At 27.6% G+C, this 26,989-nt stretch overlaps 1 protein-coding gene across 3 annotated transcripts in view; it reads left to right on the top strand.

The window, feature by feature from the left end:
- The window catches only part of LOC106683282 (phospholipase A1), a 77,064-nt gene that overhangs the window by 12,684 nt on the left and 37,391 nt on the right, over positions 1 to 26,989 (top strand). Inside the window, exon 1 of one of the 3 annotated variants that reach the window (XM_067044929.1) lies at positions 3,372 to 3,473. The exons of 1 other annotated variant lie outside the window; for it this stretch is intronic. In XM_067044929.1, the coding sequence (XP_066901030.1) occupies positions 3,374 to 3,473 (100 nt within the window). In that variant the 5' untranslated portion in view covers positions 3,372 to 3,373. Of the gene's footprint in view, positions 1 to 3,371; positions 3,592 to 26,989 lie in introns of those variants that run through there. One more of the 3 variants, XM_014424650.3, reaches the window with a different exon arrangement.

The raw sequence follows: 26,989 nt of genomic DNA on the forward strand, positions 1-26,989 counted from the left end.
ATTTGAGTGCTAATAGACATCTGTACGTCACATAGTTCCTGAGATATAGATTTCTCAAAATAAATTAACTAACTACTAATCTTTCAGTTGATTTTTAAGAAATTTTGCTTTTTAAAAAGCTATATCTCGAGAACTATTGGACTTAAATAGCTCTTTTACGGCTAATATTTTAGCAAATTTACTCTTCTATAAATAATACTCTTTTAGATATTCTAGTGTTGTAGGTAGTTTTTAAAGTGTAGAGCTCCGGATGAAAAAATAATATTTTTTTTAAGGTTTTGAAACAGCCGCCATTTTTTAATCCCCCTACCTATACTTGGCAGAATCATCAATTTTGAATCGTAATTATACATAGTTTTTATTGAAGTAATCAAAAATTGGGGTGAGATAACTGCCTTTTTTTCTTCCCGGCTCTTGTACTACTACAAGTCACCACACTTTCTCAGCCATTGTAGGATATATAAGATTATATATGATATTCCAAAAGACACAACGACATATAAGAATAATTAATTATCGAATGACATTTATATTACTAGTTATGTTAATACCTAATGATTTCATGTTTTTAAGGTATTTTTTACGTCCTGTTTTTATTAACCATAAAAATGATCAGCTAGAAATGTTGCTTAGGAACCACCCCGGCTACTTTCATGATTCCTGGTAAAAATAAAAACTAGTTATTCTGACCTGATTTACAAATAAGTAAATATGTACGTTAGAAACGTATTATTTCAAAACGTCTCGCATAAATGCATATTTGCGTTATTCAGCGAAGTAACAGGTGCATTTTGATTGCCGATCATTTCTAAGCCTCTAGATGGGATCATTACACAAGTATTACAGATGCAATGGTGAAGTAATAAGTAATGAAGGGTTACTGAGATTTTTGCTATGTACAAAAAGGTCATGGGACCGAATTGGCCAATGAGAATCAGCTTGTCAAGTTGGTACTTGAGGGCGTGATGAAGCACAAATGGCTGAGAAATAGACACATTTGTCAGGAGAAAAAATAAATGTTTATATAAAATTTTGAATAGAATAGTTAGTGGTATTAATAATTTATCAAACGTAGTAAGTAGTTTGTAACATTTTCAAATAAAATTAGCTAGCTTAAACTGAGAGACAAAAGAAGCTTTCTTGAACTGGTCAGCATTCAGGTGCGTAACCTAAGTTAGGAGATAAACAATATGATTTTATTACATTACTTAGCATACTCCAAAGTACCATCAAAGAGGTAAGGCTAAGTGGATGGTTAAGTTCTTGTCTTTCAAGTCTGGTTTGTGGGTTCTATCTTTCTTCTAAAAATGCTCTTACAAAATTTTATCACCAGATTAAATCTTTGAAAATTAATTACCTAGCAAAAGCAGATTATATTACACAAAAATATATATTGTTTAAGCATGTTTTTAGCTAAAATAAAACATTTTTATAAAATATACAAAAAAAAGTTGATATCAGTAAACATTAATTATCATTAAAAATATTTTTTAAAGGGATTTTTCTAATTATAATGTATTTATCAGCCCAGGAAAGTAAACAACTTAAACTCTTTAAAATAAATACATATATTTATTTACGAATTTCTTTCTTTTCAACGTTTTGGCCCATTTGGATTGAAGCAGCTAAAAAATTATTATAAGGCCCAAAACGTTGTTGAAAAGATAGAAATACACAAATAAGTATTATAATCTGTTTTTTCTTCACTAACACAGCAATATTTTAATTAGTATTATGTTGGGTGTTCATTGAAATAATTTTCATGTTTGTATCGTTATTTCTTTTGTTTATTAATTTGAGGAAAAAATTATAAATATATACTTTAGAAACTGATCTTACTTAACACCTGACATAAATAAATATAAGTTATTGGGTTTTCTCGACTAATTATTTCCTAAGGATGAAAATTTTTTCAACATTTAAATAATAATAACCAGGGATTACAACTAGAAAATTCAATTTGATATAGGATTATATTTTTAGAAAAAATATTTCTTTTAAAAACCGATTCGGATAAAAAACGATCGCTTAATAGGTTCAGAAACTTTGTCTATACACACAATCAAGGCGGGAGTAGAGCTCATATATATATATTTTTTTTAAGGCAATACACAACATTGTGCACGCCTAAGTTCAGGCAAACCAATGTTTATTCTCCGATAAATTTCTAATAATAATAACACCTAATATAATATTAGTAATTAACATACAAAAATAGTTCGATAATTGAAAGTAATACTAATCGTAATAATAAAACAGCCAATGAATCAAATGAAATAATATGCACACTTCATATAAAATTAAATATATATTTATATAAAAGAGTGGAATAGCTTAGTGGCAAGACACTGGAGCTACTAACACCAAGGATCCGGGTCCGAATCCGGCTGAGGCAGATAATTATTTATTCCGTTACTGTTGCCGTGAGTCAACACTGTGGATTCGGGAACACTACGAGGTTCACCCAGCCTCATAAAGTGGAAATTCTTAATAGGGGAAAAATCTGGCGCCTGAGCGTCATTCTGACCAAATCACCTCCTTGCACAACCGTTGGTATAGTCACAGTTCTTCCTTTCTAAGTATTGAACCCTTGATTGACTCTTCATGAGTCATGAAGCGGTGCTGATTTATATCATAATATATATAAGAACATGAAAATTATCTAAAGGTTAATAAATTTAAAAAAATAAATTGCATTATACATATTCGAAAACACCGTTTCTAAATTATTAACTTGAGCAAAAGATTAAAATGTAAACAAAATGTAATTGACTAAATTTTATAATATAACCCAAATAAAAATTTATTTAATATCCTTTTCTTTCTTAATTTGAATAAGCTATCGTTAGAAAAACGTAATAAAATACAAATAAAATGTTGTACTGGTATTGATTTATATTATTATATATATAAGAACAAGAAAAAATAAATATTATGTAAAACTTATTAAATTAAAAAAATTAATTACATTATACATATTCGAAAACACCGTTTCTAATTTTTAAATTAGCTTGAGCAGAAGATTAAAATGTAAAAAAATATGTAATTGACTAAATTTTACATTATAATCCAAATAAAAATTTTCTTAATATGAAATTTTTTCTTGATTTATATTAATAAACAAATTTAATGAAATATACTAGCCAGTAAACAAGTACTTAATATTTTTAAAAATGTATGAGCAAAGAAAGTAATTAAATTTAAAAACAAGTTTTTATCAGTATTTTTAGAGAAATTTCATCATATAATATATATTATTTACCATATCTCTCTATATATATTGTTTACCATCCCACCCCATCCTAACTGCTCCCCCCATCCGCGACCCTCCCAACCTCCCCTCCAGACTCCTGGAGTCCAGTCCGTGACCATCATGGCCAGGAGTCGGCCGATCTCCAAGCTGCTGCCGTGGATCGTACTCAACGCGGCTAACATCACCTTCGATGTCGCCAGTCATCTGCAACTCTTTGCCAGTGAGTGCCACTTCAAACTCCTCTGTAGTCATCGTGTGTGCTTGTAGTGGTTTTAGTCCGCAGTTGAAGGGAAAAAATATTTTGTTTACCTGGGAATTAAAAGAAATATGGTAATGATGTAAGTTAAATGTCCTATCTATGGTATATTATTCTTTTTCATCATGTTTCCAAATTTAATTTCATTAACAATATAAATTTTATATTTAAAAACAAAAAAATATAAAATTTGGTAACTTCAATTAATTATAAAATTTATCTAAAAAAACACATTTTTTTTTCATTTAATTAGTTTCTTTACTCATAAATTAAAAAAAATATTAAATACTTATTTTATTTACTAGCCACTATATTTTATTACGTTTTTCTAACGATAGCTAATACAAATTAAGAAAGAAAAGCATATTAAATAAATTTTAATTTGGGTTATATTATAAAATTTAGTCAATTACAAATTGTTTATATTTTAATCTTCTGCTCAAGCTAATAATTTAGAAATGGTGTTTTGGAATATGTATAATGTAATTTATTTTTTTAAATTTAACAACGTTTACATAATTTTTTTTTTCATGTTCTTATATATATAATGATATAAATCAGGACCGCTACAACTCATGAAGGGTCAAGGTTAAATACTTAGTAAGGGAATACTGTGACTACATCAACGGTTGTGAAAGGAGGTGATTTGGTCAGAATTAAGCTAGACCGCCAAATTTATCCCCAATTAAGGGTTCCCACTTTATGTGGCTGGGTGAACCCAGTTGAGTTCCTGAACCTAGGGGATTGACTCACGGTTACAGTTCTTGGAATTAGTAGCACAGTGCCTCAAAACTGAGCTATCCCGCTCCTCTCTATATATGAGGATATTAACCATATTATTTAATTTGATTATTTTATTATTATAATTAGTATTACTTTCAATCGAATTATTTTTGTATCCTAATTATTAATATTACATCAGGTACTATTAAGTATAGAAAATAATGTTATTAGAAATTTATCGGAGACTAAACGTTGATGTGCCTGCATTATATTGTGCAGATTGTTGTGTATTGCCTTAAAGAAGAAAAATAATGGGTAATCCCAATTCACACTTACCCGGCTACCGGTTAACAACTGCAGTTTGGGGTAAACCCCATCTTGGGTATAGGTATGAAAATGAATTTTAAACCAGACAAATTTGAATCTTTCCTAAATGCTATAGTCTGAAAAATAAAAATATTTCACTTAAAAAGGAATTTAATTGAAAATGAGAAACTTCTATTTACCAGCAATGTTATTAATAGATTTTTTAAATTTAAATTATAAATTGCTGAGATTGTTTATTTGTTAATGTATGAATTATGTGGTTGCCTCGATAGATGTTTAAAATTTCATTATCAACATACATTTAGTGATATTTCAAAATAACATTATGAATTAAATTTGTAAACAAAATTCATATATTTAATTATATTATAATACTTATAAATATTTATGTATACACATACACACACATTTAATTTTGGAGGTGGAACATATCTGTTTGCATACACATTTTTTAATTATTTATTACATAATTTTAATTCAACTCTGTGTATTAATATATTTATATTTCTTTCGAAGAGTCCCACAATATTTATAAAATAATACGAACAACATGAAAGAAGAAATATAGATATTTAAACTGAAGAATATGGGTAATATGTATGAAAAAAGAAAAATTAGAACTGAAGTAACTTAACCAGTTTACTATAAGAAAATACACAAAAAAACAAATTAGTAATTTGGAATATATGATTTTAATTTGTTTCCGAATACTATAAATTAATTTTTAAATAGTAGACCTGTCGAATGATTTTTGAGAAATACACATTAAGATATGGTTTAAAAAATAAAGAAAAGTTAGTTTGTCCTATAATGAATCATTTCTAGATAAAGTTTGCATTTAAAATCAAAATGTTATTTGTTATGCAGTTGTTTATTTATTTTTGTTCATAGATTATAGAAGCACGTTTGAGTTTGTAATTAGAATTTATTATTAATTTTCTTTTAAATGCACGCTTGATAAAAAAATTATAATTATTATAAATTAATAAAATAAAGAAATAAGTATATTTAAAAACAAGACGAAAAGAAATATTTTTTAAAAAGTAATTAGCATTTTGAGAATATATTCTGGATTATGTGCTGGCTATAATTATGATAGTGAACGATGTTTTTTAAAATCATGTTAAAAAATAATTAATTTTTACGAAAATAGTGTAAAAATGAATTTATTGCAAGGCATTGACAAAGACAGAGATCAATTGTTCGCCGCTTTGTCTGCCATTCTCGCATGTTAAAACAGCGGTTCGCACAAAACCTGTTATTAGATATAGTAATGTTTTATTTTCTTTACCACATTTAATTAAGGGGATCATTCATAAATAAACTCCCACTTATTCTTGTCTGTGGGAATTGGAGTGTGTGAGAAAACCAGAAATGGAAAATTGTAGGACATTTATGTGAATGTCCACGAAAGGTTTGTACAAGTACCGTAGAAGTTCCAATTAAAGTATTATGCGGATTTGATATTTTATTGATTTTCTATGATTTTCAAAAATGGAAAATTTATTTTTCGGTTTTAAGAAAGTCACGATTACAATTAGAGATTTTCCCGACTTCCGTTAGTTGTATTACAATAGCTATTTATAATATACTAAATGTATTCCTATTTTAATAAAAAAATCAAAATTTTTCCCTACAAATAAATTAATAATATATATACAGTGATAAGAGTATTCTCCAAGTATTCTAAAATGCCTCAGAATTTTCAACAACTGTCAATATTTAACAAGAATAATTAAAATGCACTCAGAATTATATATAGACACCGTACAATTATGCGTCAATTTGTATATGGATTCATATATACAAATTGACGCATAATTTATTTTAATTTTGTCTCCTAATTCTCTAAACCCGTTAATATCCGAAATAGGAAATTATACAAAAACAACAACCCATAGATATATACATAACAGGACCAAACATATATTAAAGTAAATATCATCAAGAAATGATCTACATTTTATTTTAAACGACCTTTTTGTTTTTAATTAATCGATTTGTATTTTATTTCTAAACGATCCGTATTTTAATTTGATTCAAAAATGTGTTGTTTTTTTTCAGTTTATTTTTTACCAAAATATAAAACACAATAGATAAGTAATAAATAAATACAAAAAATTATTTGTATAGGGATGTAGTCCAAAGCAATGAAGTATCTAATATAAATGTTATATAATATAATATTTAGGGAATAAATAAAAAAATTACAACAGCTCATCTGGTTTAGTACACAACTAATTATAATTAATCATATTATTAATTTCCACTAATTCACTTAAAAAAAATTGTTTATGGATATATTACGAGAAGAACCAAACCCTTTTACCATCTCGAAAACTACATAACTCTTGAAGATGCTGATATGAAAAATAATTAAATTTTCATTTAATTATCCTCTCTTTGAATACATCTGACATACGGGAGGAGAGGGACGTATCCTATATATTACCACTATATTCTAACCATTGAAGGTCACGTTTATATTCTGTGGGGCCGCCATGAAAGTCAACCCGCCCAGATTAGAATCGAAACGGCGCAGTATTTTTTAAAATTGTATTTATTTATCTTTAAAGATAGCCTTCATTCAAATAGAATTCACAACTCAAGTAGTAAACTGTTTGCAAACTTACGTAAAATTAGTAAGCTTAAGTTATAAACAATTAAATGAAAAAAACAATACAGATCTGACTTACCAGAGATATAAACAAAAAAAGGAATTAACAGTTGAAAGATACATAAATAAAAATAATCTTTTATAATACATAATATTAAACAATTTTAAAATGTAGACTTTATTATAAGTAAAACTAAAGAAAAAATGATTATCTTATAAAATAAAAAACAGAAAAACAAATAATAATAATAATAATAATAATACATGGGTGTATACAACTGTATTGTGTTACTATATTCATCATTTAGATACCGTGGAGCCGTCATGGTAGTCAACCCGCCCAGATCGGAATTGAAATAGTGCCGGAGCAGTTTTTTTTATTTTTATTTTATTTATTTGTTTCTTTGTATTTGGGGATAGTGCAAATACAAATAGAGTTAGCTACAATCCGACATATTAGTAAACTATTTACTCAAATTTAAAAATAAATAAAATAAGCAAGATTATGCTATAAAGAATTTTAAAAAATACAAACCTGTCTCACCTGAGTTGTAAAAAAACAAAAAAATAAACAGTTCAAAGGCACTTGAATAAAAATAATTTTTTAATATAAAGTTTATATTACATAATAAAAAACGGAAAACAAATAATAATAATACATGACTATATACAACTTTATTATGTGTTATTATATTCATTATTTAGATTCTGTGAAGCCGCCAAGAAAATTTCACCGGATTCGAAACAGCGCCACTGCAGTATCAAGTTTAATAATAATGTACTCGGCTCCAACGGTCTCATCTATAAAACTATTAAAAAAAAAAAACTTAGAAGATATTCACATCAAAATTTTTTCATTGTTATGAATTATTGAGGGTATAATAGAAGTATAAATTAATATGTATTCCCACTTCTTTATTATTGCAATGTGAATATTAGTATACATACTAAATGTTACTTTTAATTAATTTAAATTTATGATTACCTTGACCATTAACATAGGCTCGGCATGTCTTCCACAGCAGTAGTGTTCGAACGGCACTGGATGTTTGTTACTGTTTTAAGTTTCAATTATAATTTTTTGTAAACAATTTAGACAATTGATCGGGCTTGTATAAACTTTTAGTTTAATGTTAAACAGAAAAATCCTGTGGTGCCAGATCTGGAGAACTTACGAAACTGTAACGCTTACTCCAGTGCCGTCCGGCCACTGTTGCTATAGAAGAAAGATGCCGAGCATATCTTAATGCTTACACAATATTTAATATGAATATTAATTTTTAAACTTCATAAAAACATAATTGGAACACATATTAATTTATTTATTATTATAAGAAATACATTAATACGCTAGGTTTAACTAATATATTATTATAAAAAAATTTAGATGTGAATATCTGCTAAAGGAAGCGTTAAATGACATAATTTTACAAAGAATTTCTTTGATATGAATATTTTCAGTTAGGACACTTGACTCTGAAACAACCTGTATAAGTTAACATTGATTTACCTACATTACATTAATAAAAATTTTTAATTTGTCAATAAATAAATAATAATAATTATAATTGGGATATTGACTAATTTGGTTGCTGGCTACCCTTCATTGATCTTAACCACACCCTTCTTCCACCCGTGAAGTTCTTCTTCGCCACTTCCTTCTTGATTTCTCTTCTATTATATACTATTTCTACCAACTGTTTTTCTAGACGGATTACTGTTATTTTCTCCTTTACTAGTTATTATTATATTGTTCTTTTGTCATCCACGACCACAGATTTCCTATATCCTGAGGGAAGAGTATGATTATAATATATCTATAAATTACTTGCAACCGCTTACAATATGTTGCAGTAATCGTGTTCTCAAACGCATTCAAAACATTATAATTGGTGTTAGGAAAAATAAATAAATAATTTTACGAGTATTTTATAGCCCAAGAGGGAAAAAGTGTTAGTTATTTCACGCAATTTTTTTTATTACTTTAATGAAAACTATGTATAATTACTAGTCAAAATTGATGAGTCTGCCATGCATAGTTTGGGGGAACACAAAATGGCCGCTGTTTTAAAAGGTTAAAAAAAATATTTTTTCTTTCGGAGCTCTATATCTTTAAAACTATCTACAACACTAAGAAACCTAATAAAATATCATTTAAAGTAGAGTAAATTTGTTAAAATATGAGCCTTAAAAGAGCTATAAGAATTTCATAAAAAATGCACTAAAAATCAGTTTTTAGTGAATCTATTTACAGAAATCTACATCTCATATAAAGTACTTTATGATACATATTTTCGGAGAGGTATTAGTTTTTATAATATTCGTATATGAAATTTTATTCGAACAACTAGAAATCAATATGTTTGCAAATATCATAAAAACTTCTACTCCTACGAAGATAAATACTATAAATTAATTTATAGTACCTTTAATAAGCTTTAATTTGAGTGCTGGCAACAACTGTTCGACAAATTGTTCGTGAGATATATTTTTTTCAAATATCAAACATTTTGTTCGTACAACTAGAAGTTATTGTTTTGTGCATTTATTTTCTCAAATATGAAACCTACTACCCATATGAAGATAGGGGTCATAAACTAGTTTATAGCACATGCAACTAGCTTTAATATTAGTGGTAATAGACATCTGTACGTGTGATAATTACTGAGGTGTAGTTTTCCAAAACTTAATTTAAAAATCACTCATTTTTCGTTATTTTGTTATAAAATGTTGCTTTTTAAATAACTGTTTCTCGAGAACTATTGGATGTAAATAGATCTACAAGGGCTCATATTTTAGAAAATTTACTCTACTTTAAATGACGTTCTATTAAGATTTCTAGTGTTGGTAGTTTTAAATGCATAGAGCCCTGAAAGAAAAAATATTTTTCTTTAACGTTTGTATTAGACCATTTTGTTATCCCCTAACTATACTTGAAAGACTGATCAATTTCGACTAGTAATTATGCATAGTTTTAATTAAAGTAACCATAGATTGGAGTAAAATAACTGATTTTTTTTTCCATCAGGCTCTTGTACTATATGTAACGTCTTCCTCTTCAACGTGAAGCATTTTGGACATGTTTAGTCCACCTGACTAGTAGTATAGTATTATTTTGTTTCTCGTTTATTTATTTTTTTAATGTTTGATGATCAGCTCATGATTAGTTTTACAAATATTTAACATAAACTATAAAATATGAGCTCGCAACAATTGTAAATTCCTACTTATTTTTTTCGATTTATTTAAGAATTATAAAGCTTATAATTTATTATTATTATTACAAATAGTTGAATAATTTTAATCGTCAGCCTCATTTCTTGTTTCTAACGAAAACGTTGCAGAGAAGAGGTGAGGAAAACTTTAAAAATAAATTTGTTGTCCAGCTTCATTGAGTTATTTTTTTGTTTCATCGCTTTGGTTCTTTTATGTTTTTATTATTTTTTTCTTCTTTCTATACTTTATTAATTTTTTTTTCATATTCTCTCTTCCAACCCAATATAAAAAAAAAAATGTGCGGTTTATGGTTTTTGGACGGAAGTGAAAACAGAATTAATTTTTTTTTTTTTTTTCATCGAGTTAATAGTAATATCCGATTTCTTTGTAACCTTTAGAGAGTTTGTGGTTATTTTTTAGAAAATTAGGTTTATTGTTTTGTTTTTTTTAGATATTTTTTTTTCTGTTTATTTTAAGATTTTTGTTCACAACCACAAGACACGTTATTTCGCATATACTTAAGATATGATTAGCAAATTAGTGTTGAAATTGTTGTACTATAAAATTATACACTCTACGTAATATTATTATCCCATTACACATATCAATAGTTATGCATAGTTTTAAATTAAAATTTTCATAACTATTTATGGCTTTAAAAGGCCTCAAGGAAGAATGTCAAGTCATAGCTTCTTGCGAAAGAACCAAGTCTACACAATCAGTCAAATGACTTTCTGTTCTTCGTTGGAGCAAGGCATTCCATCCTTATTTATATGTCTGATGTCAAATAGATTCGTTAAGTTTTGCAATATTATTTAGTGGAACATTTTGTTGATATGTATATTTCTTAGAGCAATATGAAGGGAAAAATATTCGGACTCATTTTTTTTTCTAAAATATATTATCGCATGAATAATGTTTGTTGATAGATATTTCGTAATTATTTTTTTCTTTTTCAAGGAGAATTAGCCCTTTGTATTTCTTCCATTTTTAACCTTCAAATTCGGACAAAATTTTTTCTTCCATTATCCAATTTTTTGTTCATTAAAAATAAAAAATAATTGACAGTTTATGTTTTAAAAATTATACATTAAATTTTTGATAAATAAGTTACAAATAAATTACAAGTAATTTAAATATAGTTTGATATTTACACAGCTAATTTAACCCTTATTAGTCGTTTTTATATGCAATTCTCACTAGTTCTTTTAATATGCGAAAAATTTCAGATTTATAAGAATAACATATAAAAAAACAAAAAAAAACTATGTGAAGCTCAACCGGTCTGTTGCGTGACGTTATTCTCCATTTAACAGCCTCTCAACCATATTATATGTTATATCATTTTAACATGCTAAAAATATGGAAATATTTCTCCATTTAACACACTTTAACATGTTAAACTGAAGATCATGAATACCACAAATGTAAGCTAGATAATATGTATAACATTTTGTTAACTATGTAAATAATAACATGTAAAAGAAATATTTAAAAAAAAAACGTATTTTATGAAAATGTGTTTTTCCATAAATTTTTTTGTGACGAAATTGCAATGAAGAAACAACACTGTCAGTACAGATGGAAATATTTTTACATTTAACATGTTAAACTAAAAACCATGAATATGAATGTTTTATAACCTTACAATCTTAACAGGTTAATTTATTCTCCAACAACTTTCTTCAAACTCACTTGTTTCCTCTGTTAGTTTTTCCACAACTTAATTATTATTTTTATCCATTACTTTATTAAAGTTTAAAAACGTCTAAAACAAAAACAACACGAACCAAACATGAATTTCAAGCAACTAACCTATCAAAACGACAGAAGACAAAATGGAAGCAGACATTCTCCATTTAGCAGTTCTATTAACAGACTCTCAGCCATGTTAAATGTTATATCATTTTTACATGCTGAAAGATGGAAATACTTCTTTATTTAACAAAACTTTTTCCATTAACATTTTAAACTAAGGTTTAGGAATACCCCTAAGATGTATGAATTTGCAAATTTCTTTGAAATATTTGATTCCAGGAATAATATTTTTATGTTTATTTATGAACATTTTTTTTATATTATGTATTTATTAATATTTTACAGAGGTATAAAATTAGAAAAAATAATAAGTTTTTTACTTTCACTTACGTATGGAATATATACTGGAAATATTGCGATCGTGTAAAATTTCGAATTCGAGTTTTCGATGGAAATACACGTTTTGAGGTCTAAATAACCAAATTTCGCAAAATGATCTGTCTCAGGGCATTCTAGCTCAAAAACCAAAAGCCGTACGACTCTGAAATTTCATATTCATGGCACTTGCATTAGATGTTATAATAACTTCTTTTTATAGTTATAACATGATAAAATATGAAATATGTCTCCATTTGACACAAATTTTTCTATTTAAAAAAAAACTTTAACATATTATCCTAAAGATCATACCCCTAATGTAACTCAGTTAACATTTGTATTTAATGTATAATGGTGTTAAAATGTAATATTTTCTAGTAAAGTATTTTAAAGAAAATATTACCCAAATAGTCATAAGCATTTTCAAACATTTAAATAATAACATTAAAAAAGTATTTGTTTTTCCATAAATTGTGTAGCAACGCAATTACACTGGAGAAACAAGGCAATCCTTATCGTATGGTTGTGAAATCTGTGTGCATGGAAGAATCCCTAGTGAAGGGATATTCTTTGTTTTTTTTTTTGTTCCTTATTACATAAAAATTCTTAATATTTCTACTGTAAAATGCAATGTTTTATTAACATGTTCTTTGTATGTCCTATTTTATGCACTATGCACATGAGCGTAGTTTGAGGTGAGCAGGGAGGAGCCGCGGCACAAGTGCATCTTAAAACAGAAAACAAATTTCTATTAGAATGTCCTCCTTGAAATCTTAGGTCAGTTGGAGAGGTATTTATTTCGCTGAAGGTTTGTTTTTATGAAAAAAAAAAAAAAAAAAAGACTATGTGTACTCTAAAGAAGGAACAGATCCTTTTAATAGAGCAATGCAAAAATGTTTTTTTGAAAAAACAAAGCAAGGCGTGTAATTCTTAAGTTCTTTTTACTTTTACTTACTTTAATATGGAATATATATTAAGAGAAAGTATTGCAATTCAGAAAAAAATCGAAATAGAGTTTTCGATGGAAAAAACATATTTTACGACTGAGTTCAAAAACTGGTTTGTGTCCACAAAAATCACAGTCTAGCTCAAAACCGAAAAGTACAACATTAGAATTGCATATTTAAGAAGTGTTTACACCTGGGATGTAGCAGCAATATTTTCGCTAATATCGACTTAACGGAACTACTACTTTATAGTATCGATTTTTCAATTTTTTTCAATTTTCTCCAAAACGGCTTAAACGATTTTGATTAAACTCGGTAAATCAATGCGCAATTAAGTGTTCTGTACTATCAGATAGGTTTTATCTCCATTTAAATAAACTAGCAGGGCTTAAATGCCGAATTTTCAAAAACTATTTATGCAAAGTACCTTTAATTATGTACATTTAAAAAAAATAAACAGTTCTCATTATCAGCAGTAATATACGATGTATTAGTACAAAAAATAAATAATTTTATGAATAATTAAAGAGATAAAAAGGTAAAATAGACAAATGTGAGTAGAACGGAAAATGCCGAGACTACGCGACCTTACCCGAACGTAAAACTGTGTTGTTATCTTGTGTTTAAAAAAAAAATCTATTCTATCATAACTTAACAATGATTCATTCAGGTTTAAGTCCTTAAATACGAGGTCCAAACTCACACATATGTATATCACTTCTTCTAGAACAGTTTTCTTAATAAAAAAAAATACTTCATAATCTGGAATTCTCGTTCTGAAATTTTCTCTCTACCAACGGAGCAGTTCTTTCACGTTCGATTAATTTGATGGCGTATCTTCAGGCTATAGCTAGACTAAACCACCTTAGCTGGACTCATTATAAGGCCACAAGACAACCAAAGGGAGAAGGCTTAGTAAAGGATATACTATACATTTCATGTAATATATATATATATATAAAGTACTAATTATATTTAATTAAAAGGTACGAAAAAAAAACCCTCCTTTAAGAAATCCTTTATAATCAGTGCTACATCGTACTGGAATTCTCTACCCACATCCATCGGTAAAACCTCTTCATTAATCGCATTTAAATATAAAATATTTCTCCTACTCCTCAACTATTAATCTTCCTCAAATCAGCAACAATAAAATAGGATGTATGATATCTATTTGATCTTTTTTCCTTTAATATATTTATTAATTTATTTCAATATCGCAATGTCAACGATTTTAGTGTTTATTTTATGTTTGGAGTATTTATATAAATCAAGCCGGATATTTCAGCATTTGAAATTTTATTTTATCTTTGCCGATCACATAAATATTTTGTTTCCTTGTTAAAAAAAAAAATGAAAATTGAACTTGAAAAAAAAATCGATCCCGACTATTTTATCATAACTTAAAAATGATTCATTCAGTTTTAATCCCTTAAAAACTGATCCTAACTCACAAATATGTAAATTATTTCTCGTATAACAGTTTTCTTTAAAAAAATCTTTTCTAATCCCTACTACCTCATTTTGGAATTACCTTTCCCAGCTACCCCTAAAACCCTTTCATTAACTGCATTTAAACGTAAACTATTTCTCGTACTTCTCAAATCAGAATCAATAAAACAGGATGTATAATATGTATATGTTTTTTTTTTCTTTAATATATTTATTAATTTATTTCAATTAATAAATATCAACGATTTTATTGTTTATGTTGTGTTTGGAGTATTTATAAAAATCAAGCCGGAAATTTCAGCACTTTTGATTTGATTTTATCATTCCCGATAGCATGATTGCATAGTTATCTTGTGATAAAAAAAAATAATTAAAATTATACTCGACTATTATATATTTCTAGCAGAAATGAAAATGATTGAGAAATCATTAAACCCCTTCTATAAATTAAAAAAATTACAAATAAACACCTGTTGTGTAATTATTGTCTATCTTTGTAATGTGTGGTGTTGAAAATGATTGTCGCTTATCACAGTTGCAGTTGGTAGTTAACTAAAAATTGCGATATTGCTTTCATAGGAACTTTTTCCCAATGATAAAAGAGATGTAGTAATAAATAGATCTATTAATGTGTGAAATAAGAAAAAAAATAAGTATTTACATAAATTCATACATTTAAGCACATGTTAATGTTATTCCAAAAAATCCGGTCTCCAGAATACCTTGACACACAGATTGTACTGACCGATATATTGTGCCTTGACTTCAGCTTGACATAGTTCCATGACCAGATTTTTTTCTTTCCATCAAAATTATAGGATTCCCTTGGTATAAAAAAAACCTTAATTGTGCTTTAAAAATAATTTTAATTTAATCAAAAATTACTTTTAGCATAAAAGCTTTACTTATGAAAAAAATAATTGAATAAAATCGTTATTTATCCATATGATATCTTATATTAAATTGGAATTAATATTCTTAATTTATTTAAAATTAATAATAATAGGATTAATAAAAAAAAAAATAGAAAATATATATTTATTGTTATCCATAACTGATTCCATCTTCAATGCTTGATAAATAATTAATGAAATTTATAAATATAGTGCACTGATTAAAATAAGTTTAAAGTAACAGAAATTAAGTTCAAAATAAAAAAAAAGATAAAAATGAATTAATAATAAAAATGTGTCATTGAAAAAATAATTGTTTATTTAGTGAAAAAATGTTATTTATTTATTTTTTATTTTATTCATAAAAAAATTACATCCAATACACAATAAAATGATTGGCATAAGTGAAATGTAATTATTAAAATTTTCACTATTCGGGCTTTGTGGAGGCTATAAAATTTTTAAGCTAGATAAGTACAATATGAATCGATCTGAAGTGATACAACTAATAATTTAATTAACAACTACAAAAATGAAGATAAAGTAAAAAATAAAATTATAACTATTAAAAAAATAAATTAAATTAAATACAAAATAATAATAATAAAAATAACTCAAATGACTTTGAAGAGAATAATAAAGTTGCAAATTTACAATTAGTGAATTTATATATAATAATGAGAATAAAACAAGTTGATACAGAATATGATAAAAATAAGGATTCAATAATATCTATAACTAAGTACATATATAATGCGATGTGAAAAAATCATACAACTTCCACTTACGAAAATTCGTATTTTAAGGTTTTTCGATATGAAAATAACGAATATCAACTTCTTTTCAATAATAAAAAGGTTTAACAAAAGAAAGTGATAAAGGGCTTCGTAAAAGCGATGGGAAGAGATCGGGTAGTCTCGGTCTTTTCCGATTCGAACTCTTATCTCTATTTTTCCTGTTTACTCCTTTAGTTATTCATATTTTTTTTTAATATTTTGTATTTTTCCATTGTCTATTAAATTCAGTTACATAACAAAAAAAAATGGTGCAGTGTGTAGGTCAGGTGAGTTCGTTTTGAAGTTATCGCTATTTTGGGATTTCCAAAAAAAAAAAAATCTTAAAATATAGACCAGAGAAGACGAAAATGAACAAATTTTTTTTATTTTTCTGTTGATATAAAAGTTTTTTATATATTCATTTTTCAAGGTAAGAATAATAAATATAAATTTGGTTCCTGCCAAAAAATATGACAGTTTAGTAAAAGATAATGAAGAAGGCAGGCGATCTGGAAAGATTCTTTGTTCTCGGGATTTCCCGTTCGAATCACATTATCTATTTTTCCTTTATTTATTCATAAAATTCTTTAATATTTTTTATTTATGCATTTTATATTATAGCTAACAATGATAATTATTACTTTTTTTTAAAATAAACTAAATTAAATGTATTTTACATAATGATTTTTTGTAAATTTGGAATTTATGCACTGTTATACTATTTCAATGAGGATAAAACCTACCTGATATTAAAGACCGCTTAATTGCTCATTGGTTAACTGAGTTTAATTAAGTTCGCTAGAGCCGTGTTTGAGTATTTATTAAGTAATTTAATTTTAGCGAAATAATTCCTGGAACATCGCACTTTTTCTTTTTGACCTTTCAAAATCTGACACAGGCGTTTTGCGAAACTAGATTTTTTTGACTCAGGGGTAATATAAATATAAATTACTTTATATTCCATATATAAGTAAGTGTAAGTAAAAAAGAACTTAAGAATTACACACCTTGCTTTGTTTTTTAAAAACATTTTTGCATTGTTCTACTCAAAGGATTTGACGGTCTCGGCATTTCCCGTTCGAATCAGACTTATCCATTTTTCTGCTTTATTTATTTTTAAAATTCTGTAATATTTTGTATTTATGCATTGTATATTATGGCTTTTTTTTTATAAGAACTGTTTTTTTTTTTTCCAAATGAACAATGTCTATTTGAGAGGATATATATATATATATATATATATATATTTTAATTCAGCATTTAAGCCCTGCTAGACTATTTAATTGAGAGTAAGACCTATCTAGGGTTAATGACGACTTAATTGCTCATTAATTCACTAATTTCAATCAAAATTGTTAAAGATATTTTTGAGAAAATCCTAAAAAAGTGACTTTAGATTTGGATTTTATTCTGTTAAGTGGCACTTCCAGTTGACAAAGAAGTTACATCTCTGACATACATGTAGTTTCAGTTTTGTACTACTTGTCGTTTCTGAGATAGACTGTTCTCAAACAGACTTTGTTATTTAGACCTCAAAACGTGTATTACTGTCGAACGGTTGAATTCGAAACGTTATACGATCGCAATATTTCCACTAAGTAAGTGGAAACTCATACTATACATTCCATACATAGATAAGCAAAAGTAAAAAAACCGATTATTTTTCCAATTTTATACTTTTGTGAAATATTCATAAATACATAATATTAAAAAAAATGCTCATGAATACACAACATAAATTATACCTGGAATTAAATATTTCATGCGATTGAAAATTTATACATCTTAGGGGTATTCACAATATTTAGTTTAAAATGTTAAAAGGAAAAATTTTTGTTAAATGAAGAAAATTTTTTATCTTTTAGCATGTTAAGACGATATAACATTTAACATGGTTGAGAAACTTATAAATAATAAGTCTTTTAAATGGAGAATGACGTCATGGAACAGACCAGCTGAGCTGCACAAATGTTGTCAGTTGTTTTGATAGGTTAGTTACTCGTAGTTCCTGTTTTTTTTTTTATTATTGTTTTGGATGTTTTAAACTCCAATAAAGTAAAGAATATTTTTTTTATTTTTTTTCTTTATTGAAATTTACAACAGTACATAATAAGTCATTAAGTGTAAAGAAACTACCTATTGGTAACCTTTTTACATTAGGAGTTCTTGCCTAGTAAGTGCAGTAATAGTCGGAACCTACACGTAGTTTCCCATATTTTCAGTCTTGTATGAGGATTCATAGTTAGTCGTTTGTCCAAGGATAAAAATAATAATTAAGTAATGAAAAAATAAAATAAACTAGAAGAGGAAACAGGGAATAAGTGAGTTGGAGGAAAGATGATGTGGCGAAGCTGTTATAGAATTAATTAACCGATTAAAACAAGGTTATAAAACAAGTTGCTCAGAAAATCTGCTAGTTCATCTGCATTTAGTATATAATATGGTTTTTAAATTAACCTGCTCACAATACATAAATTCTCAAAATATTTAACATTTAGCATGTTAAAACATTTTACATTTACCACATCATGAATTATCCTACTACTTATAAGACAAAATCAAAGTAGATACTTATTTATTAATTTTTTAGTATTTAATAGTCGTTAATATTGTCTATGTCTTTATTTTTTTTTTCAAATTTTTATTTATTGATAAATATTACAATCTGCCACAACATTGTTGAGCAATAGGTAATAATGATAACTGATTACATCCATACTAAAATAAAATAACATAAGAATAAAAATAAATGAAAAAAATCACATAAAAGTACATAAAATCTCTCTCTAAATACATACGAACAGAAGGATAAAGAAAACAAACATAATCAAACTATGAACATGAAAAATATCTTTATTTAGCAAATATTGTAGTTAAATCTCATTTAGGACAAAAACAAAAAGGTATGAACTAAGTTTAAATGTATTACTTATTTTTTTCAAGTCATTTAAGTAATGTTTTATTTCAAATTTAAGCATTTAATAAATTATGTTCCTATAAATCTGTCGATCGTAGTAAACGTTTCATAGATGAGTTGTTTTGTTTACATGTGAGTTGGTGTTGACATTAAAAGTGGACTAGCGTTAAATTAGAGGTTGTATGCAACATAATACTATATATTATTTCGTCCATTAACTGTAAAGCCTCTGTGTTAATCGTTCCACTGGATTTCCAAATGGATATGGCTGCATCAGCAATTCTTAATTAATTTATGATTAATTGTTTTAATAAAGGATTTAATTATTAATATGGTTCAGATTATGATACGAACGACTTATATGATTTATAGCTAGTCCTTTTTCGGTTCTGGAATAGGACGACTAATAATAATCTATTTTGGCTGAAAATACAAAAATTTTTTGTATCCTTTCTCTCAACGTAATAATATAATATAATATTCACTCTTAAAATTTTGTAGGACCTCAATGTCCTCTATGTTGCCGATTTGTCCAGAACCAGATACCAATCCTTCCATAATAAACTTCCCAACCACCCAAACTAACTCGTTTCTAGCCTGGCTTCTTCTTCACTACCTAATAATCCTCCTAGGCGTCTGAAAAGAAGATGGCCTCGAGATCTTCTCCTTTAGAAATATTTTTGGAGTTCTATCAATGGGTAGATTCTCCACATGTTTAACATTAATCACTTACAGAAAATTTACTTGATGTGTATATATGTATACAGTTGTAAATAACAATAAATAAATTACTAAAAAAAAAATTGTTTTTGTTTTTCTTATGTTTCAGCCCTATTCAGTTATTAATTTAAGGCTTAAATAAAATATTCATCTTTTTTAGTTACATTTTATCCATAAAAAATTATAATATATTTTCACTATAATGCCTTAAATTCAAGTTTAAGCACGAGATTCCAACCCACAAATTTATGTATTCCTTATCGTCGAACAGTTTACTTCAAAAAATACTTTATAGTCCGTGCTAGATCTCTCTGGAATTCTCTACCCACATCTATCCGTAGAACTCCTTCATTAACATTTAAACATAAATTATTACTCCTATTCCTAAACTATCAATCTTTCTCAGATCACAATTAAACAGGATGTTTGATGTCTAAGTATTTTTTTCCTTCTTTAATATTTATTTATTGCTATTTACAACTGTACATTATAATACATTTAGTAAATTTGATCTCAGTTGAAATTGAGTGTTACAGACGTGTAGAGAAACTATCCATTGGTAGCACTCTAATGACGTTTTACATTAGCAGGTCTCGTGGCCATTTTCTTTTCAGACGCCTTGGAGGATTGTCAAGAATAGAAGAGGAAGCAAGGTTAGAAACTAGTGGATTAGGGTGGTTAGGGAGTTTGTAATGGAAGGAATGATGTCTGGTTCGGGCTAGATCGGTTACATATGGAACATTAAGGTATTTATGCTTGATTTTATTTGTGACACAAGAGGCATTGAGGATTTTACGAAGTATTTTGGATTACATTCAATCATTGCGTGAGGAATTCGTAGGTTTAGTGGAGCCCCAAAGCTCAACTCCATATGTCCAGATTGGCCTTATTGCAGTCATGTTGATCTGTCTTTTGTAATGTGTTGGAAGCTTAGTCCAACCGTTTGTCCAATAAGTGCTGTAATAGTCGAAATCGACGTGCAGTTTCCTGTCTTTTCAGTTTTGTGTGAGGATTCTAGGTTAGTCGTTTGTCCAGATGTAGTCCAAGGTGGCGGATCTGTTTATTAAACAGATCAACATTATTTAAAGAGACTGTAGGGCTGTCGGTAGGTTTACGACGAAGGGTAAAGGTTATTTGTTGGGATTTATTTTAATCCTCCAATTACGACGCCATTCTTCGAGGGCTGTGATATTGGCCTTCATTAATATATTTATTAATTTATATATAATGGAATATATAATGAGATATATATAATTTATAATGATAAGAAGGTTGGCCATGAATAATATATACGAGAAGAAGATGGTTGGGGTGCGGACAGAGAATAACACAAATAAGCTTTTAAAAAAACATATTTATTAGTGTCAACGTTTCGGCTAGAATTTCTAGTCTTCATCAGGGCTCTTTAATTTTTTTTTTGTTAGCCCTGAAGGCAAATGGCACTAATAAATAATTTTTTTTTTTATAATTTATTTTTGTTATTCTCTGACCGCACCCCAACCATCTTCTCCTCATATATGTTGATTACGAATGTTTAGCTGAAATAGTGTAATAAGGTAGAATATGTATTTTTTTTACAAATTAATTTATAATAAATAAAATGTATTTAAATTTTTATTATTTGATAGATCCTTGAAAATGGCCGGGATAGGCTGAAACGTAGGAGGGTTAAAAAAAAAAGTGTTGAGACCAAATGGATGTTTTTTAATTTATTAATTCAATAATACATTATCAACGATTTTATTGTTTATTTTATGTTTTGAGTATTTGTAAATATCAAATCTGAAACTTGAGTACTTTTGTTTTAATTTTATATATTACTATTTTTATTATTTTAATTAGGCAATTACTCAGTAATTAAAACATTTTATGTCAGACAATAAGCATTCAAAATGGTGATTGCAATAATTCCGGGGGGACTAGATGTCCCTGATAAAAATTACTTTTCATTTTATTTAATTTTTTTTAAATTTCACTTACTTCAAGACAATTCTTCTTTAAAGACAAATATCATTGATTAATATCACAAAATTTTATTGTGTGGTATAATTTTTTATTTTGATCAATTTCATAAATTATATCAATCTACTCACTAACTTTTATTAATTTGTATCAATCACATTAAACTATTTTACTCACTTTTATCAATTTTTTTTTCGTTTCAAGATTTTCTCTCTCTCATTAAGGAAATGATTCTGAATTATTTTTCATTTGAAAAATATTTTGACAGTTACAAATTTGCTTTCTGTTTATCCCACCATGAAAAAAAAGAAAAGAAAAAAATTGAAATAACAAGTGGCTTTATAAGGGTTGTCTATATTTTTCTAGCTCAGAAGTCGTGATTTAGATTTCAAAATCTCAATAGAACCTTGTCCCGATGTGAATCCGACGAGCTCCATTATCGTGGATTGTTTCAAATCCGAAGCACGATGAAGTTTGCCTCATTCTGTCTTTGGGGAGTTACGTAATTCTTCCTTCACCTTTGAAAAGGTAGGATTTCAGCCCGATGTAAGTTCTTTTTGCGTACTTGAATCTCGAAATCCGTTATGGTAAAAGCGGGACTCGAATACCATCTGTGAGTATCCGTTGCTAAATAAGCTAACTCCGATATAGGCTTTTTCTAGTAGATATTTTTTTACAAAAGTAGTAGATAGATAATGGTAGTTTTATTTAAATATTTTTGTTAATGTTATTATTTATTAAAATGACACCTTTTTTTATTTAATATCTTTAAGTATGCTCAACTAAATTTTTATTGTAATTTACAAGTGTACAAAAAAATACAATAAGTAAACATGAGGAATGTTTCAAACATTTGATAATCTTGGGAAGGAACCACCCAATGGTGGTACTTTAAACATTAATTTAAATTAAAAGGTCCCGTGGCCATCTTCTTTTCAGACATCTCGGAGGATAATCGGGGATTGTTAAGGATGAGAGATTAAGAACTAATAGGTTAGGAGTTTGGAATGGACGACGCATTTCTATTTCGGACCAAATCTGCAACGTAAGGGATCTGCAACGGTCTTGCAGGTCGGTGGATGAGTTTATTTGTGACGTAATAAGAAGCATCAAGGATTTTACGGAAGATTTTGGATTATAAGGATTGGATACCGGAGGAATTCCCTGAGCTCAATTCCTTATGTCCGTATTGGTCTGATTATCATAGTATATAATAATTTTTTGTAGTGAATGGAAAGTTTAGAGCATTTGACAAGTCAAGGTCAACTTAAAATATAATATTACTAATGTATATTTCACTGTTAATATTTTAATTTTTAATTAACTTGATAAATATAAAACACGGCAATAAAATTTTCAGAAATATGACACTAAAAGAATCAATTGGTAATATCATAAAACTATTAAAATAAAATCAGTTATACACAAAATATAAGAATCTATGTAATTCGTGGTAGTAAATAAAAGAAATACATCACAACTGATTAAACAAAAAAGATTGTATCAAAAGATGATATTATTCAAAAAATAAATAAAGAAAAAAAATTAAAATTAATAATATCAATAAAATAAATGTAAAAAGTCAAATACAATAACCTATGCAATAATAAAAATTATCATTACCATTATAAATAATAATATGTATAAAGAAAAGCATAGCAGGAAAGTGATATAACTTGTTGTGGTTTATGTAAATAGTAGTAAACCAATTATTGTCTATAAAAATATTAAACAAATGCAGGCGTAAAAGTGAAAGTAAAAATAAATATATAACAGTGTATTTCATTTTAGAGCCACTTGGGTTTCTTGATCAATCTATTTATTATCTATTAATCTATATACTAATTTAACATGTTAAACTATGATCTTTAGTTTAACATATTAAATGGAGAAATATTTCCTTCTTTTAACATGTTAAAATGATATAACATTTAACATGGTTGAGGGTCTGTTATAGGTATGCTAAATAGAGATTGGGGTTCGTGTTTTTTTTTTGTTTTGGACGTTTTTAAAACTAATAAAGTAATGAAATTCTGAAAGGTATTGGAAAAAAAGTTTCCAAAGTTTCCAAGAATATCCCCTAGGAGCTCCAATATATAACGAGGGCTTTAAATTGGACTGGTCACAGTCCTATACTTATAATATTTAGCATATTAAAACTTTTTACATTTAACACATCATGAATATCCCTATTATATAATTCACAGATCACTAGTGTTAATGAGTGGTATTCATAGCAGTTCCCTGGATTCTTCCTTCGTGGACGATGGTGGTTGAATATCGGAAGTGTTGTGGTTTGGTAGGTATAGTGTATATAGTGGTTGACCTAAGGTATTTTTGTACTTCGATTTACTAACACCTGTTACAATATTTCAGTAAGGATAAGACCTCGCTGATATTGAGATTTGTAATAGTTTTACGATGACATACAGAATTTAATGAAAATCGTAAGTGGTGTTTTTGAGAAGATCGAAAAAAGTATATGATCGATTCTATAAAATGGCATTTCCGGTTGGTAAATTTTAATTCAGGGAAATAAATGCTCTAAATATGTAATTTAATTTTTGTATGACGTTTTGTTTTTGAACTGGATTGTTAACACTCACAAATAATTTTGCTAGACTCGGCTAATTGGGCTCAGGAGACCTCAAAACGTGTATTTACGTTGAAATAAAATAAAAACTGTTCTTTATCGATGGAAAACGTGGCCTCTTACACTAAGAGAAGAGCAGTGCTTTAAGGTTTTCGAAAGTAAAATATTATGAAAAATATTCAGACTGAAAAAAGGATGATTCAACCCGAGAATTTCGAAGGCTACACGAAGCCGAATTGAGGGAACTGCAAGGTCATAGCATTCCAGCGAATTAGATCGACGGCTAGACCGAAAGCGTAGGTGGGAGGATTACAACAAGTCTTGGTGGATTTGGGTTTAGACGGACGTCACTTGACGAATGTATGTAGACAGAATTTGGTGGTATCGGCATCGAACCTTCGGTTTAGCTAAGCCTTTATTATTTTTACGATAAATATATTTAATGGATAACAACGTCTTAAATTACTAAGTGTAGTTCAAATTACAAAATGGTCCAAAATGTTCATAATCATTAATGGTTTTATACTGTTTTATGTACAATTTTGATTAATTATTAATTATTACAGACATTACTTTTTTAAAATTAATTATTACCGCAAACGATTCTGTACACAATATTTTTTTTTAAAATCTATCACATGGGAATAACAATAATTTTAAATTAAAAGGGGCAATCACCTTTGAAAATAAAGTGTGGAATAATTTTGAGAAAGTTGCCAAAAGGTACAGCAAACATCGATAGTGTGTGTTCACAAATAGAAACCATTGTATAACCTCAATGGAGTATGTATTGTCTGGTTCTATTTTGGCTAAGCTTTAAAAAAAAAATTATAAATGAATTGTTAACCTCTGATATTTTTTTAATTATTTATTTATTTTTTATACTTTCTTAATAAATGTTAAAGTCCCTGAATAAAGAATTATTGAAAACATCATTCTTTTATAAGGTGAAGAATGAGGTCACATTAGAACTTAAGAATTTCATTAAAATGAAGACCTGTTTGGAATCCCAGCGATATGTTGCAATAAAGTCGCCTCAAGTAGTAAAACTTGATACGGCTTCAATTATGTCGGAATCCATCTTCCTATATTTGGTCATTCCCTAATCAAAACTCTGAAATCTTTGTGTTCCTCATTCCTTCCACTTTTAGAGATGCTTTGTCTTGTTAAACAGCATAGTGACAGTATAGTGAAATCCCGTTTAACCGATTTTAAAAATAAATAGTAAAAAACACTAATTCCGGTAAAACAAAACAAACTAATTGACTCCGTGACTATTATTAAAAACTTAAAGATTTTTTAAACATATTAAATCACGTATCTATAGAAATTTTAATTATAAATTGTATTAAATCTATCTAATAAATTTTAATTTATCATATAATAATATGATAGGATCATCAATACCTATGTATCAATTTATTAAATTTATATTAATGATTACGTAACATATTTTTTAATTAATATTAACATCATCCTTTAAGACCTTAATGTTCGATATTTAACCGATCTAGCACGAACCAGATATCAATCCTTCTAGTATAAACTTCCTAACCACCCAAACCCACTAGTTTCTAAACTTGAATCCTCTTTCATTTCTGACAATCCTCCGAAACGCTTTAAAAAAAGATGGCCTCGAGACCTTTGTATGTAAAAATATATTTAGAGTGCTACCAATGGGTAATTTCTCTACATGCCTGTATCACACCATTATGATCTTACTTCAAATTTACTTGATGTAATATTATGTACAGTTGTAAATGTCAATAAATAAATAAATTAATATTTTTTTTATTGATCAACCGGTTTTCCATCTTAACCGGCGATGTTTCGGTCACAACTTAAACGGATAAGAGGGGTTCTACCATGGTTACATTCAAATCTGTTGTATGTTTGCTTTTTCTCTTTGTTCATTCGGTTTTGATCGAGCTGAATCAGAGTCCACAATTGTTTCACGACTACCAAAAATAAAGTTCAAATATTGACATTTATTATTTAATTTTGCGTATTGTAAGGAAATTATTTTTAAAATTAAGGTTCTGGAGTACCCTGCTTGAGAATTTCAGGGTTTCTTTTTTAGTGTTTGAGTAAGTGAATAATGTTGAACCTCTGAATAAACTTTACCGCCCAGCTTTCTCCCCAAAAATTGAGGGGAAAAAAATTACCGAAGAAACGAACCGACAAAGTTACATATATATATA

Source organism: Halyomorpha halys, unplaced genomic scaffold, assembly GCF_000696795.3.
Source record: "Halyomorpha halys isolate HHAL.00 unplaced genomic scaffold, Hhal_1.1 Scaffold475.1, whole genome shotgun sequence".
Classification (NCBI taxonomy): Eukaryota; Metazoa; Arthropoda; class Insecta; order Hemiptera; family Pentatomidae; genus Halyomorpha; species Halyomorpha halys.